Genomic DNA, 15,294 nt, shown 5'->3' on the forward strand with positions numbered 1-15,294 from the left:
TTAAATTTATTGTTTTTGGTGTATTTTGTTTTGTTTTTAGTGCATTTTGTTTTGTTTTTCGTGTATTTTGTTTGGAAGTCGGTTTTGTTTTCCTTTTATTTAAATTCTAGCTATCTCTATTTACACAGCTAATCCTTTTACCTGACTTGAATGTCATTTCCACAAAAACTATCTTTTTTTATTATCTTTTCTTGCAATTTGTTAAGCGTGTATTTAATTGTGTGAGTGAGCGCCTCCGTCTACGTGAAATTAAATAAAAAACAATAGTGACAAGCCTATGTGCTCTTCCAGACTATCCTCTAGATATGTGCTAAATTTCATCGTGATCCGTTCAGGCGTGTACGCCACAAATTTTAACAAACAAACATTCCTCTATCTAAACTTTCGTATTCATAATATTAGTAAGTAACAGGTAGTTAAGATTTTTTTACATTTTGTCTGTCTATAGCACTACGACGTTTCATCTGAGATCCTGTTAGATACAACAGTTTACACCGTCAACAATGAGGAGTGCGCCGAAATATACCGGAACGGACCACGACCTACCCAGGATATCGTCACCGACAACATGATCTGTGTTAATGTTCCCGGCGGCGGCAATGGCACTTGTCAGGGAGATTCCGGCGGTCCGTTGTACTATGGACAAATTGTGGTCGGGATAGTTTCGTGGGCTGAACGATGCGCCAACGAGACCTTCCCTGGGGTCAACACCGCAGTCTCCTCCTACACTGATTGGATTGTACAGACAGCTGTTTGAGTATTTCTACTAAAAAATAAATTGAATTATTCTTAGAGTTAAGTCTTTTATTTTATGCGACCATATACAAGGTTATCGAAAATCATCGACGTATTTCCATTAGGAGGGGAACATTTGTGATAATTTCGACCTCCAAATGCATTAATGGACAAAATAAAGCATTTTTTAGTAACTAATCTTGATTTGTTTTTTCAAAATACAAATTGAAAAAATTATTTTATAAAAGCTGTCAATTTTAACTTCATTATTTAACACATTTGGAAAAATCATTAAAAACCGGTTTTTTGACAATATCGAAACATTAATTTATTGTTAAAATTTAAAAAATGCGAGCTACAGAACCATTTTACTTTAATACCCTTCGAGATTCTTTACAATTGAAATGCCTTAAAACCAAAAAGTCGTTATGAATCTAAAAAAACGACCATATTTTTTTTAATCATTTAAAAAAAATATGGTCGTTATATTTAGTGTCTAGATATGCATAATAACTAGAAATTATCCAATGACAATGAAAAAAACATGTTTTCATAGAAATCGAACGGAAATTGATAATCGAAATAAATTTACGGTTGACTTTTAAAACTTCCATAAAAGTAATTAAAACGAAAATAACTCAATGTAAATAAATTGAAAAATACAAATTTAAATTACATAGTTAATGAAATAAATAATAAACAAATAAGATATTTTGTAGTCCCGCACCCTATCCAATTAGGAAAATCGCAGCTATCAACAACCTATTTAGTTTATAAAAAATCGCTATTTGAAATTAACAAAACTCACTTCGTTTAAACTATCGTGAGACATTACTGCCCAACTCACGTTTTTATCCTCCGGTGACGGCACCGACTAGTTTCGCTTAGGATAAATCCGAAAGAAGTAAGGATAAAAGCGTGAGTTCAGCCGTGTTTAATTAATTTTCGCTTAAAACTCACTTCTGTATAAAATAAGGATGTTTTCTATATTCGCACAAACAGGATTCAGATTTAAATTCTTTCACCGTTGAAAAACAGCTTTGTTTTTGAGTAAAATAGTCTGAGTTTCTTTATTATTTTTCATATGCTATAAACTAAGCGACCAGTGGTCACACATAAATCCTGTGGGTTTCTGTACCACTTATAACGTCTCTTATTGTACTTTTAAATTTATGCTTTTGTCTAATAAATAAATAAAAAAAGGATTAAATATTTAATCCATTTTCGGTAGTAAACTATAATCGGATATTGAAGAATAATTTACGATATCTTTCCGTTTTGTAATATCACGATAAAATAAACTAAGTTTTACGAAAGATTAATATCTATCGGTCATTAATTATAACCAAGCAGTAGGATTAACGCTTAGATACGATTATGAAGCGATACTACGAAATTCCCCTATAAATTGTCAGCGACGATTTTATAATTAAATTTAAATCAATACGAGGCAGTGGCGATCACAACTCAAGATGGTTAAGACACACGCATTATTATTTGTGTTACTCGCAGGTATTTATTTTATCATACTAATATTATAAATGCGGAAGTTCAGATGGACGGATGTTTGTTAGAGTTTGTAGCCTAAACGGCTGAACGAATCTTCATGAAATTCGGCACAGATGTAGAGATAGTCTAGACACATAGGATACTTTTTATCTCGGAAATAATTACAGTTCCCGTGGGATACGTTAAGTTTTTATTAAAACCTTAGTTTACTCGATAATTCTGTAACATACATATCTTATTGAAATTTGGCACAGATACAAAACTAAGTTTGGAGTACACATGGGATGTGAGGTTCATCCCTCAGATATGTCCGGTTCCGAAGGGACACGTAGTTTATTTACATAGTTCGTCTGTTTTCTAATACCACGCGGACGAATTTAGTGAATAATAAATTTGTCGGGAGTGATAATGGATTGAGTACGAGTAGAATACCCAAGTTATTTCTTTAACTCAACGCACAACTCACATTAAGGATTACGTCTACCCTTTATTATTCAGAGACAATTTAACATTAAAATGGTAAAAGAACTTTTCTAAATCTTTCCTCTTCACAAAATAAATTTATATTTGTAAAAAATGAACGTATTCAATTCCATTCGTGAGCCTGCCCCCATTGAACGATACCCCTCCTTAGTCCAAGTAAACGCTCTTAGCATCGTCAACACTTGGGTAGAATACTGTGCGGCGAACATTCTTACTACAAGATATATTCTTTCCGCTGCACATTGCTTTAGTGGATTGTAAGTATCTTTAATTATATAAATGCCTCTGATAGGCAAAAACACTTCGAGATCTATCCTTGAGTTCAGTTAAAAATTCACACATTGCTACTTTAAATTCTAGATTCAAGTTTAAATTAATTCTAAAAGGAGGTACATAAATTATAAAATTTGCATCAGACTGACTAATTGAATTATGTTTCCAGCCTGTACGCGCCGTCCAGACGCCGCATCAGGGCGGGTACGGCTGAGCAGCACGTCGGAGGCATGGTAGTCTACGTGGACAGGGAGTTCAACCATCCCAGCTACGGTCTCTTGGGCGAGGACGGTGATATCACCGTTGTGCGACTGCGGTCGCCTCTGGTCTACTCACCCGTCATCCAGCAGGCCACTATTGTCGCTCAAGGTTCCCAAGTACCAGATAATGTGCCCGTCGTATATGCTGGATGGGGTGCTATGTGGGTTAGTATTTCACCACAGTATAGTGGTTTATCATAATATTGCAACATTCTTGTGAGATGGACCAGTTGTAAAGGAAATACAGAAGAAGACAACTGTCTTTCCTAAGTAACCCTAAACCCCTAACCCTAAAGAACCTAAGTTACAGGATGCATTGCCATATTTTCAGAGGTAACCATGCAATAGTCTTTTCGGTTGAATAAGATAGGACGTAAAGTTTATTTTAAGTTGGCGTATGGTTGACACTTTGAATTCTGTATTAATTTTTAATGATCTTGTTTCCTTGGAGTAAATATAATATTAAATCTTCCGTAATTTTGTAGTCTAATGGGCCTTCTTCTGATATCCTGCTGGACACAACAGTTTACACGGTCAACAACAAGGAGTGTACGGAAAGGTACAAGACTTCTCCCCGACAAGACATCGTTACCGAGAACATGATATGCGCTGGTCTCCTTGACGTCGGTGGTAAAGACGCCTGCCAAGGTGACTCCGGTGGACCACTGTACTATGGCAACATCGTTGTGGGTATCATATCCTTCGGTGAGGGTTGCGCTAACGCTACCTTCCCAGGAGTCAACGCCGCAGTCGCCTCATACACTGACTGGATTGTGGCAACAGCTGTTTAAGGATTACTGTCGATTTATTAATAATAAATAATGTCTTGAGTTTTGATGCTACTTTAGCGTTTTTTTTTTCATGCCGTATACTTTATTTATACTAATATTATAAAGAGAAAAGATTTGTAACTAGGATTTTTGTATGTATTACAATAACTCAAAAACTAGTGGATCGATTTCAAAAATTCTTTCACCATTAAAAAGCTACGTTATCACTGAGTAACACAGGTTATATTTTTTTCAATTTCACGCGAGCGCAGTCGCGAGCAACAGCTAGCTATTTACTAAAAATCTAAGACGAACAGTATATCAGTTTCAAAATTGGAGCGATAATGCTCACCCATAGTATAAAACTTTAAGTTTTTTCCTTCTTTCTTTGAGAAGTTTGCAATAGTACAAGAATTAACTCAAAATTTTCAACATGGAGAAAAAATTTGGCATTCATCTCACAATAATTAAACTACACTAAAACTCTTTTTAGGGACCAATTGACTATTTCGTAAATACTTCTAAGGACATTATCATTTTGCTGTTAAATCGGAACAGCATTAAGATTACGACAGGAAGAAGATTTGTATAAAATGTTATCGTTGATTATTTAACTAATATACGAATTTTGTGAAAAATGGATTAACGTTTATTGTTCATAGATTAAAAAAATATTTAGCTATAAATAGTCTGTTACGATTTAAATTATATGAATGTCTTTTAGGACGGAACAGAATAAACAATGGCGTCAGCTAAGGAGTTTTTATTCGTATTCTTTATTGCAGGTATTATTCTCCATATTTTCAAATTATTACTATTATAAATAGAAATATATAGAATAGAATTAATAGAAATAAGTTGTATTAAGTCATGGCAACAAAATAGAGCACATTAAGTTCACTAAGATCCAATTGTGACGTGTTTAGTTAATCAATATAAAAATTCATTTAAAAAATACCTTCCCATTAATGACACAATGGCACATGCCAGTAGATTATCAAAAAAACTTACAAGACTAGACGTATCAGCCAAGCTTCGTTCCCCCTTGGTCCCATCTTCATCTTGCATTGTCTTGTCACATTTTCAAATACCATACGTGCAAGTTTATTATCTACTGCCGTGTATTCCCAGCTTTTCGTAAAGATGGTGACAATTGTTATTTTTTTAATTATAATCTGTGATATAACTTTAAAAGTACGCATTGTTTCCAGGGCTTGCGATAGCTGTAGAGAGCGGTCGTATCGTGGGGGGTCAGCCGGCTCCCATTGAGCGATACCCTTCCATAGTGCAGGTGAATATTCTCAGCAACAGCGGTGTGTGGGGAGATTGGTGTGGTGCCAGCATTCTGACCACCAGATATGTCCTTTCTGCCGCACATTGCTTCGATGGAGTGTAAGTAAAACATGGGGTATACGTTAAAATTAGGTATATGTACATAAATACGGAGGTGCGATCGGAAATAAATTAATACATCGCAAATTAATAATAGCGCCATCTAATTTCAATGTAATAAACTAATTTAGTTGTAAAATTAATTTTGATCCGCCTATTTAGTAAAGAATTTATAGCCATTCTGTCAGTATAGATGTTTGCTATTTTTAACTAATAAATAATGAAACAATTTTTCCAGCCTTTTCGATCCTTCAAAGCGTCGCATCAGAGCTGGTACAGCACAAAAGAACGTCGGAGGGATGGTAGTGTACGTTGAAAGGGCTTACAACCACCCTAGCTTTGGTCTGCTGGCTTTGGATGGTGACATCTCCGTAATACGGCTTCAGTCTGCTCTGGTCTACTCCCCTACCATCCAGCAGGCTACCATCGTCGCACAAGGATCACAACTTCCCGACAATGTTCCAGTCGTATACGCTGGTTGGGGCGCTATGTGGGTTCGTACAAAGACTTTCAATTGGAGCGACATCAGATGGTGTAACTGTATATCATACTAATATTATAATTATAACTGTTAATGTTTAGATGAATGGATGTTTGTGTTTCTAGCCCAAACGGCTGATCGGATTTCGATAAAATTTGGCTTACGTATATGTAGAGGTTAGTCAGGAATAGGCTACTCACCTTGCTTAACACAAAGCTAGTTTGTTATATTATATAAAAATCTTTTTTGTATAAAATGCGAAAAAAAATAGGAATTTGAGCGGAACATATGAATTCAATATTTATAGAGCAATGTCTGTCTGGGCAGCTAGTGCCAGTACAGTATAAAATTTTAGTATAAAGGCTGATGAATTTTAAAATCATCATTAAAATCATCCAATTAAAGCAAGTTCTACTGCTACGATAAGGATTATTGACGCTACTCTGTCTCTTTTCTTACTTTCGCAATGTCATAACATCAGATCTTATCGAATAGAATCTTGTAATAACATTAATTCTTACAGGAGAATGGTCCATCTTCCGATGTCCTGCTCGATACAACAGTTTTCACCATCAACCGCGAATTGTGTGCGCAACGTTACGAGGAGAGTCCTTTCCCGTTCGTCGTCACCGAGAACATGATCTGCGCTGGTATTCTAGACGTCGGCGGTCGTGATGCTTGCAATGGAGACTCTGGTGGCCCGATGTACTACGGCCAGATCCTCGTTGGCACTATCTCCTTTGGTATCGGCTGCGCCAACGCCACCTTCCCCGGAGTAGTCGCTTCGATCGCATCTTACACGGACTGGATTGTCGCGACTGCTATTTGAAGTTTTGAAGTCTTGACATTTAATAAAGGATTTTGCTTTTTTATTATCTTTTATTGGTCCTATTGAGGTAGAACATAATTCTTTTCCTCCTTTCATTTTCTTTTGAACCCATAGATAGTAAGGAAACGTAATTTACTTATTGTTATGATTATTTACAATTTTATCATTCTATTTAAGTTCTTATGTGGCTTTACATTAAGGATTAAAGTTAAATGTGAAGCAGTTGTGCATGTTGCGATCCAAAGAAACGTTATCAACTGTTTGGATTGTGACATTTCTGTAAGCATTTTTTGATTTTTCGCTGATTATTAGTTGATTGCTATTAGTACATGAATGGTATCATAATCACAATAAATTTATTGGGATTAACTGATCGTTAGTTTTATTATTTCTGATAAATTGTACTATAAATTGTTAGCATCGATAACACATTCCATCTTGCTGTCCGCGTGGTTACAGGAGCTTGAACATGGCGTCTCTTCTTACTTTGTCCGTGTTGCTAGTCGCAGGTAAATATAAATCAATCAATCCTTGTACATTTTCAGCTCATTATACGTCTCAATTGAAGCTGAAGTTACCCTTAATTAGTAGCAAGTAGACAGATAACATTGGCTCACTGCGAGTACACTTCTTCGGAATTTCTTTGCAGATAGATATGTGTAGGTCGCGGTGTTTTCTTCCATAGTAACGAACGGTTATCAACGGCGAAATGCTAGACCTAGGCTGTTGTTATTTGATGTTAATGACCAAATCCTCTTCAGATGTACCCTAGGTTTTGCTATCCTGCACTTATTAAGGATGGTGCATATAGTTTACTATGTAAATTATGTTGTTGTTATCGAAATTTATACCAAAACTAGCTGTTCCCGTACGACTTCATCCGCATAAAATTATGAAAATTTTATTTTATTGTTAACATATTGTCATATAACTAACTACAAATGTCAAAATGACATGATATGATGACAACCTTGCTTCCTTGATGTTGGCAGCAATTTATGGTCTCTTTCCCACATTAGAGTTTTTATCCAAAATATTTACCTATAAGTTTAATGGCGTTAAAATATATAGCCTAAAGCGTGACGCAAGTGCAGGGCTTTTTATTAAAAAAGATATTATTCAAAAATATGCTGTAATTGCTGACATCTTAAGCAACAATGAAGTGTGTGTTTACGCTTTATTATGATAGTATAGATGTGGACTAAAGTGCACATTCGTATTTTGATAGTCGTAAAATGAATTTTGCATCAGAACATATTATCATAATGACAATGTTTTCTATTGAAAGTTGAACTAAAACGTAATGAGGTTAGATGGTTATAGAGATTTTTATCTGATAATTACAAAATGTTACAATACATTTTCAAGATATCTTCATACATATTTAATATCTTAATCCCGTCTACGACTTTATTTGCATTTATTGTGTTTTATCTAACAATTTTATTGCAGGATGTAGATTAAATGATAAATAAATGAAATACGAAAAAGTACAGTCGACTGTCAACTGACGATTATTTAAAATTATAATAAAAAACAAAAATAAAATCAGGATCGACTATAAGAATGTTTACATTATTGATTAACATTACAATTTGTTATTCTGGAATTTTTCTCACGCCTCTTATAAGTTCAGACGTGTATAACAATTTTCATAACTCAGGCTACTTACAAGTTTTTTTTATTAATTTTCGACGTGTATTTCCAGGCATTGCGGCGGCAAATGGCGGTCGTATAGTAGGAGGTCAGCCGGCACCCATAGAGCGGTACCCTTCCATCGTACAGGTGGACGGTTTGGGAGTATTCACGGGCGCTTGGTCACAGAACTGCGGCGCCAACATTCTCACCTCCAGATACGTCCTGTCCGCCGCACATTGTTTCGCTGGATTGTAAGTAATTATACAATTGACAACCCTAGCAAAATATCACCTATAATAAGATTCTAAATTACTACCTTGTTGGTTTCAGCTTCTACGAGCCATCCCGCCGTCGTATCAGGGCTGGCACCGCTGACAGGAACTTCGGCGGTTCTATTGTGTATGTTGAGAGGGAGTTCAATCACCCGAGCTACGGTCTGCTGGGCATGGACGGTGACATCAGCGTGGTGCGCTTGCAGTCGGCTCTGGTCTACTCGCCCGTCGTCCAGCAAGGCACCATTGTCGCTCAGGGCACACAGGTGCCGGACAACGTGCCGGTCGTCCACGCCGGATGGGGTGCTACTTCGGTTAGTATACGGTGTATTTATATTACTATCTAGCAATTAAAGTTAAGAGAAAGAGAGACTAAGGTAAAGATGATTAGTCTTTAGTCCAGCTAAAGCGGGTTGGTTGACTTTACACATATCTGCAGGTCGATATGTGTAGGTTGAATCACAATGTTTTACTTCAGCGTAAGAACGAAACAATAAATACTTGCCCCCAAAAATGTGTATGCACACCTGAAACCAAACTATCGCACAACTGTTTAGTCTCGAGATTAAATAGAGATACGTACACTACTAGATTTTTAGTTGTGCAACTAACTAAAACAATTGACAATCGCACAATAGTTGTGCGAACAGAGTTTAGGCAAAGATGTGCGCCCCCTCTAAATGTTTGCCCATTTAACAATCAAACATTTTTTATTCTTTCACAGCAAGGAGGTTCCGCATCAAGTGTTCTTCTCGACACTACAATCTACACTGTAAACAACGACCTTTGCCGAGAGAGGTACCTGCATAGTCCACGACGAGACATCGTTACACCCAACATGATCTGTGCTGGTCTTCTTGACATCGGAGGTCGTGATGCCTGCCAAGGAGACTCTGGAGGCCCTCTATACTTCGGAGAGATCATCGTCGGCGTCGTCTCCTGGGGGGAGGGTTGTGCAAATGACACCTTCCCCGGAGTCAGCACCGCTGTCTCACCCTACACTGACTGGATACTTGCAACTGCAGCGTGAAATTTTACTTAAGATATAACTTATGTTTGAATTTAATTTTTAGTTCTTGAAATAAAATATGCTTTAATGTTAACAATTGTTTGAATTCTTTAAACCATGATACTAGTAAATGAAGAGAATAATTATCATGTTTAGACAAAATTATCGCACGACTGTGTAGTCGCTTTTCCTCTGACTTTATACGGAGGTGAACACAGTACTTAATTTTTAGTTGTGCAACTAAACAGTTGAATTGGGTGCGAAACAATCGACAATCGCACAACAGTTGTGCGATAGTTTAGTCAAAGGACTGCTATAAAGTTGGGATATGAAAATTGATACAGACACGTACGGTATCGTAAAGTGGCATGCAATTGTTTTGTTACCGACACTTGTTTTCTCCCCCTTATTAAGTAAAATTAAAATGGCCTATTTGTCTTATAGTCAAATGGCCTGCCATCTCTAGAAATTGTAACAACCAGTAAATCTCAATGATAGCTTTTACCAATAAAGGTTTGTTTTAAAATAAATTATCAAAACTGTGCTATAAAATAGATATAGTCCATTCCAAGAATATGGATTCTATATACGGAATTGAGGAAAAGTATAATTCTTGTTATTATAGAATCTCTATATAAGAAGCATTTGTAATTTCATTATTTCGATATAGTACGTAAATTCTGTCTAACCCATATATAGACCAGCGTCCTTAGTTATAGTTATTCTCAGACTTACAGATATTCTCAGGTTTAGTGCCATCTATCGGAGATTTTATAAAGCTAGTTAGATTCGCGTGACACAGAAGAAAATAATTATAAGCGCCATCTATGTTTTAATACGTAAAACACGTTTACAAAAAGTAGGAAATAGTTCCATATAACACCGATAGAGGACAGTGTAACCAAAAACAACAATGTCTGTACAAAAGTTTCGTAATTGCCATTAATTAAAATAATACATTTTTATTGAAGGAGAATGTAAAGTAACATATTTTTAAAAAGTCCGGATAATTGTAATTATATTATTAAGAGTCTTTTAATGAAACAGTTTTGAGGTTTTGTGTTTTGATGTAGATAAAAAAAGGTTTATTTTGAGAAATAGAAAGGCATTATTAACGAAAGTAAAGATTTTACATATCTAAAATTCAAAACATTGCGTCCTTACCTAAACAAAAAATATGAAAAACCTATAATATAACCATGATCTTTTATGCTGCACAAGATAGGTTCGGGCCACGTGACACAACCTACCCTGAAACTATGCAACAGGGTTCATAAGAATGAAGTGGCAGTTACCAACTCGATTCATTATCGTAGGTCCCTGGTCAATCAAATGGTCCCAACCAAATCGGGTCCCTATCAAAATCTCTAGGCGCTAGCCATGTTGCCCTCTATGCACCTGTATGTACTGCTGCTTCGATGACCTTCGATGACCTTCTAGCGCGGACTCTGGCAATCGACACTGTCCTTCTTGCTCACGACACGGAGAAGGATTCTAAACCTACACTCTTGTGCCGGAGAATAAAATCAAGGCATTTTAACCCTGTCTAATATAGCCATGAAACTATAGTTTGCCCCCAAATATGGTAAACCCATATCATCTGTACCTGTCTTTTATTTTTGGGAGCACACCTTTGATTAAACTATCGCACAACTGTTGTGCGATTGTCTTTTGTTTAGCAGTCAATTTAACTGTTTAGTTGCACGACTAAATGACGAGTAGTTCGCATATCCGTATAAGCTGGCACGAATCAAAGCGAGACTAAACGGTTTTGCGATACTTTAGTTTCAGGTGTATTTATTTTCATAGCAACTGAGTAACAATAATGATTATTCTATGTTTTTATAATCTTTTAGATTACCGACAATTGTATACTGCAATAAATATTCACGATAAAACGATTATGCATGTCGAAAAATACTTGTTGATGCAACAAATTTTAGTAAAAATAAAAACCAATATATCTGGAATTTACTAGAAGTAAAAAAAGTATTACATGATTTATCGTGTGGTATTTTTTTAAATTCCTTAGACGTCAACGAGTTCAGGGTCCATATCAAAATTTTAGATGATTTATTATCTAGATTTGGAAGATTCGATGATAGCATTAATTTTAACAATGTAAGTTATATTAAGAGCACACTCTTAGTCTATATTTTAATGATTTGTTCTATATTTTTATTTATTTTATTGTAACTTGGATTGCTGAATTAAAGGTTATTTTGTTTTTATTTATTACTAGCTGTTCCCAATCGACTTCATCCGCATATAATTATAAAAATTTCATTGTATTGTTCACTTTTGTCAAATTATCAATTGCAAATGTCAAAATGACACGATGACAACCTTGCTTCCTTGATGTTGGCAACAACTTATGGCCTCTTTCCCACATTAGAGTTTTTATCCAAAATATTTACCCCCTAAGTTCAATTGCGTGAAAATATATAGCGTAAAGGGTGACGTAAGTGTAGGGCTTTTTATTAAAAAAAGAATTATTCAAAAACATGTTGTGATTGCTGACATCTTAGGCAACAAAGAATTGTGTCTTTACGCTTTATTATAATAGTTTAGACTATAGATATAAAGCGTGCTCTTACAACTGTTTAGTCGCGTTTTGATTGCTATCAGCTATACAATTGTATTGGTTGCGAAACAATCGACAATCGCTCATCAGTTGTTAATAATTTAAACAAAGGTGCGCAATCTCATAATTAGACAAAAATACGCTTGTGACGACAAAAGAATAAATACAACAGTAAAGTGCGAAACATTTAGCAAATAAAGACAGACATACGATTCCATTTTAACTATCTTAAGCTTATATAAGTTACAAGTTTTAACAGTAGTAGAGCCCGCTTTAACATCTTCGCATGAATGGGGCGGCTCGCCCGGTGCAATACCACGACCACACAGAAAACAGGCGTGAAGTGGAAGCAATTCCGCGTACAGACTGATCAGTGTGGTGCCGGAGGTCTAATTTTAGTTCCTTCCCCTTTCCACCTTTTTCTTAAGAGGAAAGGATGGGAAAGAAAAGTGGATTTGACGGTGGAGGAGACGCATAGGGAGGAAAAATATCCTCTTTATTTGCGTCTCCTCCGTCAATTAAGGGTAGGCAACGCATCTGCAATTGTGCATGTTTATGGGCAGCGGTTACTTTCTATTTCGGTGGATTCAGGTGGCCACTTGCTCGTTTGCCGCCTTATATTATAAAAAAAGTGCAAATATTCAGGTATCAAGGCTAAAAATTATCTAGTTCTTTGTGTAATCTCGTGATAAGCCACCACCAGCAAATTGCCACATCCTTTGCATAGCTCTATCACGAAAGAATTAATTTTAATATCAATGAATAGTTTTTATCGGCGTTTAATTAGGGCTGGCAATTCTCAATACCAGCAAGTCACAGGAAAACCAGAAAATAATAGTAATATTTAGCCACTTCTCTTAGTAATAGATCCCAGTTTATTGCGAGGCGAAACATTAACATGGGTTAAATTAAACTACAAACTTTCTAACAGGAATTTTTGTATCTAAGAGTAAAATCGGCCCAGTAGTTTTTGCGGTGAATGAAATACATACAAAAATCTGAAAATACAAATCTTTCCTATTTATAACATTAGTATAAATATTGATTGTCGACTTGTCTAAAATCGAGCAAAAAAAATTGTAGTATACCGATGACAAAATTATGTGAATCATCTTGTCGAGAGTGGAGATAGTTAGGTAGTCCTGCTGAGTTCTCAAATTATTAATTTAATTTTATCCAAAGTGACAACCCTAAAGCTATTTTTATGATATCTTAAGTTCAATAAAACTTTCGACTTCGGTGTTAGTGTGTTATCGTTAAGAATGAATTTCCTTATCAATAACCTAATTATATCTTTAATGCTGTAATAGATTATAGAGTAGGTAGCGATTATAAAATCAAAGGTTATTAAATTTTGATTCTATTTCTGATCTATAGAGTTGGAGTTAGGTCCACACACAGTATGAGAAGGAACGGGCGTATTTACGCGCGCAAACTTCTGTCCCAAAAAAAAATAAAAAAAACATACAATTGAGTACCTCCTTCTTTTGGGAAGTCGGTCAAAAAAAGAGATGTTGAGCCAATTCATCATATGTGTATATATCTGATAGTCACCCCCAACGTAAGGTAGGCTCCGAGCTCCTTAGTGGGGACACATAGTGAGTTGGTTTTTTTTATAACGTTGGCAAACGAGCAAGCGGCCACCTGAATCATCCGAAATAGAAAGCGACTGCTGCCCATAAACATCCAGCATTGCAGATGCGTTGCCTACCCTTAATTGACGGAGGAGACGCACATAAAGAGGACATTTCCCCTTCCTGTGCGTCTCCTCCACCATCAAATCCACTTTTCCTTCCCATCCTTTCCTCTTAAGAAAAGGGTGGAAAGGGAAAGGGATTAAAATTAGGACTCCGGCGCCACAGTCATCGGACGAAACACGGAATTGCTTCCATTTCACGACTGTTTTCTGTGTGGTTGTGGTTTACACCGGGCGAGCCAACCCATTCGTACGAAGGTGTTAAAGTGGGCTCTACCACTGTTAAATGAACATAATGATGATTTATCTGTTGATAATGTAACCCGAAGAAGGTACTAATGACCATCTGATTGCAGGAGGGCAAAAACTCCTGTAAAACTCTAAAAATCTTTTAAAATAAATAAATTAACTATTTCAAATAACACTGTAAAATGTTAGCTGACTGTTGTGTAATTTACTAATTGACAATTTTTGGATTTGGAATAAAATTTTCGTTAAGATTTCTTTAGAGCGGGTGCACACTTTCGATAGCTTAGTCTTGAGGCTGGAAACAATCGACTATCGCACTGTTGGGCAATAGTCGATTGTCGATTGTTTCGCAGCCAATTCAACTGTTTAGTTGCACAGATAAATATCGAGTAGTACACCTCCATATAAGTTTATAGGATCGAAGCGCGACTAAACAGTTGTGCTATAGTTTAGTTTCAGGTGTACATTTTTAATGTTCGACCATTATCGAAAGAGTGATATTTTAGGAATTACCAGTTCACAGATCAAGGTTTCCTCGAAATTATTGGAAATCTATATCTATACTAATATAATAAAGCGTAAACACACACTACTTCGTGGCGTAGGATGTCAGCAATCACAGAATAAGTTTGAATAATTATTTCTTTAATAAAAATCCTTACACTTACGATATGCTTTAGGATATATCTTTTCACGCGATTAAACTTAGGTGGTAAATATTGTAAAAAACCCTCATATGGGAAATTGACTATAAACTACAAGCTGTCAACATTAAGGAAGCAAGGTATTGGTAACGGTAATTATGACATTTGCAATTAAGAATTTGACAAATCTAAATAATGAAATAAAATGTTTGTAATTTCATGCGGATGAAGCCGCACGGAAACATACATAGTCATACTATCATACTAATATTATAAATGCGAAAGTTTATATAGATGGATGGATGTTTGTTGCAGTTTGTAGCCTAAACGGCTGAACGGATTTCTATGTAATTTGGTACAGATGTATAGGATAGTCTTATAAGGAACTTAATACTCCGATGCAAAAACAAATTCACTCCAGGGTTTTATATCAAGGAAGACTTCTCAAAGGCAATTTTAGAAGAAAGGAA

General features: G+C 35.8%; 3 protein-coding genes across 3 annotated transcripts in view; all 3 read left to right on the forward strand.

The window, feature by feature from the left end:
• LOC106111679 (trypsin, alkaline C-like) overlaps window positions 1-794 on the forward strand; it is a 4,783-nt gene extending 3,989 nt beyond the window's left edge. Inside the window, exons 4-5 of the mRNA XM_013293823.1 lie at window positions 398-402; window positions 448-794. Coding sequence (XP_013149277.1) covers window positions 398-402; window positions 448-757 — 315 coding nt within the window. The 3' untranslated portion in view covers window positions 758-794. The remainder of the gene's footprint in view (window positions 1-397; window positions 403-447) is intronic.
• Window positions 795-2,462: 1,668 nt separating this feature from the next.
• On the forward strand, window positions 2,463-4,102 carry LOC106111678 (trypsin, alkaline C-like). Its single transcript, XM_013293822.1, has 3 exons — window positions 2,463-2,984; window positions 3,170-3,425; window positions 3,746-4,102. The coding sequence occupies exons 1-3, from the start codon at window positions 2,821-2,823 to the stop codon at window positions 4,049-4,051; spliced, it is 726 nt and encodes a 241-aa protein (XP_013149276.1). The 5' UTR covers window positions 2,463-2,820; the 3' UTR covers window positions 4,052-4,102.
• A 620-nt stretch (window positions 4,103-4,722) lies between these two features.
• Window positions 4,723-9,745, forward strand: LOC106111670 (transmembrane protease serine 9-like). The gene is made up of 7 exons (XM_013293814.1): window positions 4,723-4,815; window positions 5,242-5,422; window positions 5,661-5,916; window positions 6,427-6,730; window positions 8,441-8,621; window positions 8,701-8,956; window positions 9,367-9,745. Exons 1-7 carry the CDS (start codon window positions 4,773-4,775, stop codon window positions 9,670-9,672), a joined length of 1,527 nt encoding a protein of 508 aa, XP_013149268.1. The 5' UTR covers window positions 4,723-4,772; the 3' UTR covers window positions 9,673-9,745.
• The last annotated feature ends 5,549 nt before the right edge of the window (window positions 9,746-15,294 follow it).

This window comes from Papilio polytes, unplaced genomic scaffold (genome assembly GCF_000836215.1).
Source record: "Papilio polytes unplaced genomic scaffold, Ppol_1.0 DF824157.1, whole genome shotgun sequence".
Classification (NCBI taxonomy): domain Eukaryota; kingdom Metazoa; phylum Arthropoda; class Insecta; order Lepidoptera; family Papilionidae; genus Papilio; species Papilio polytes.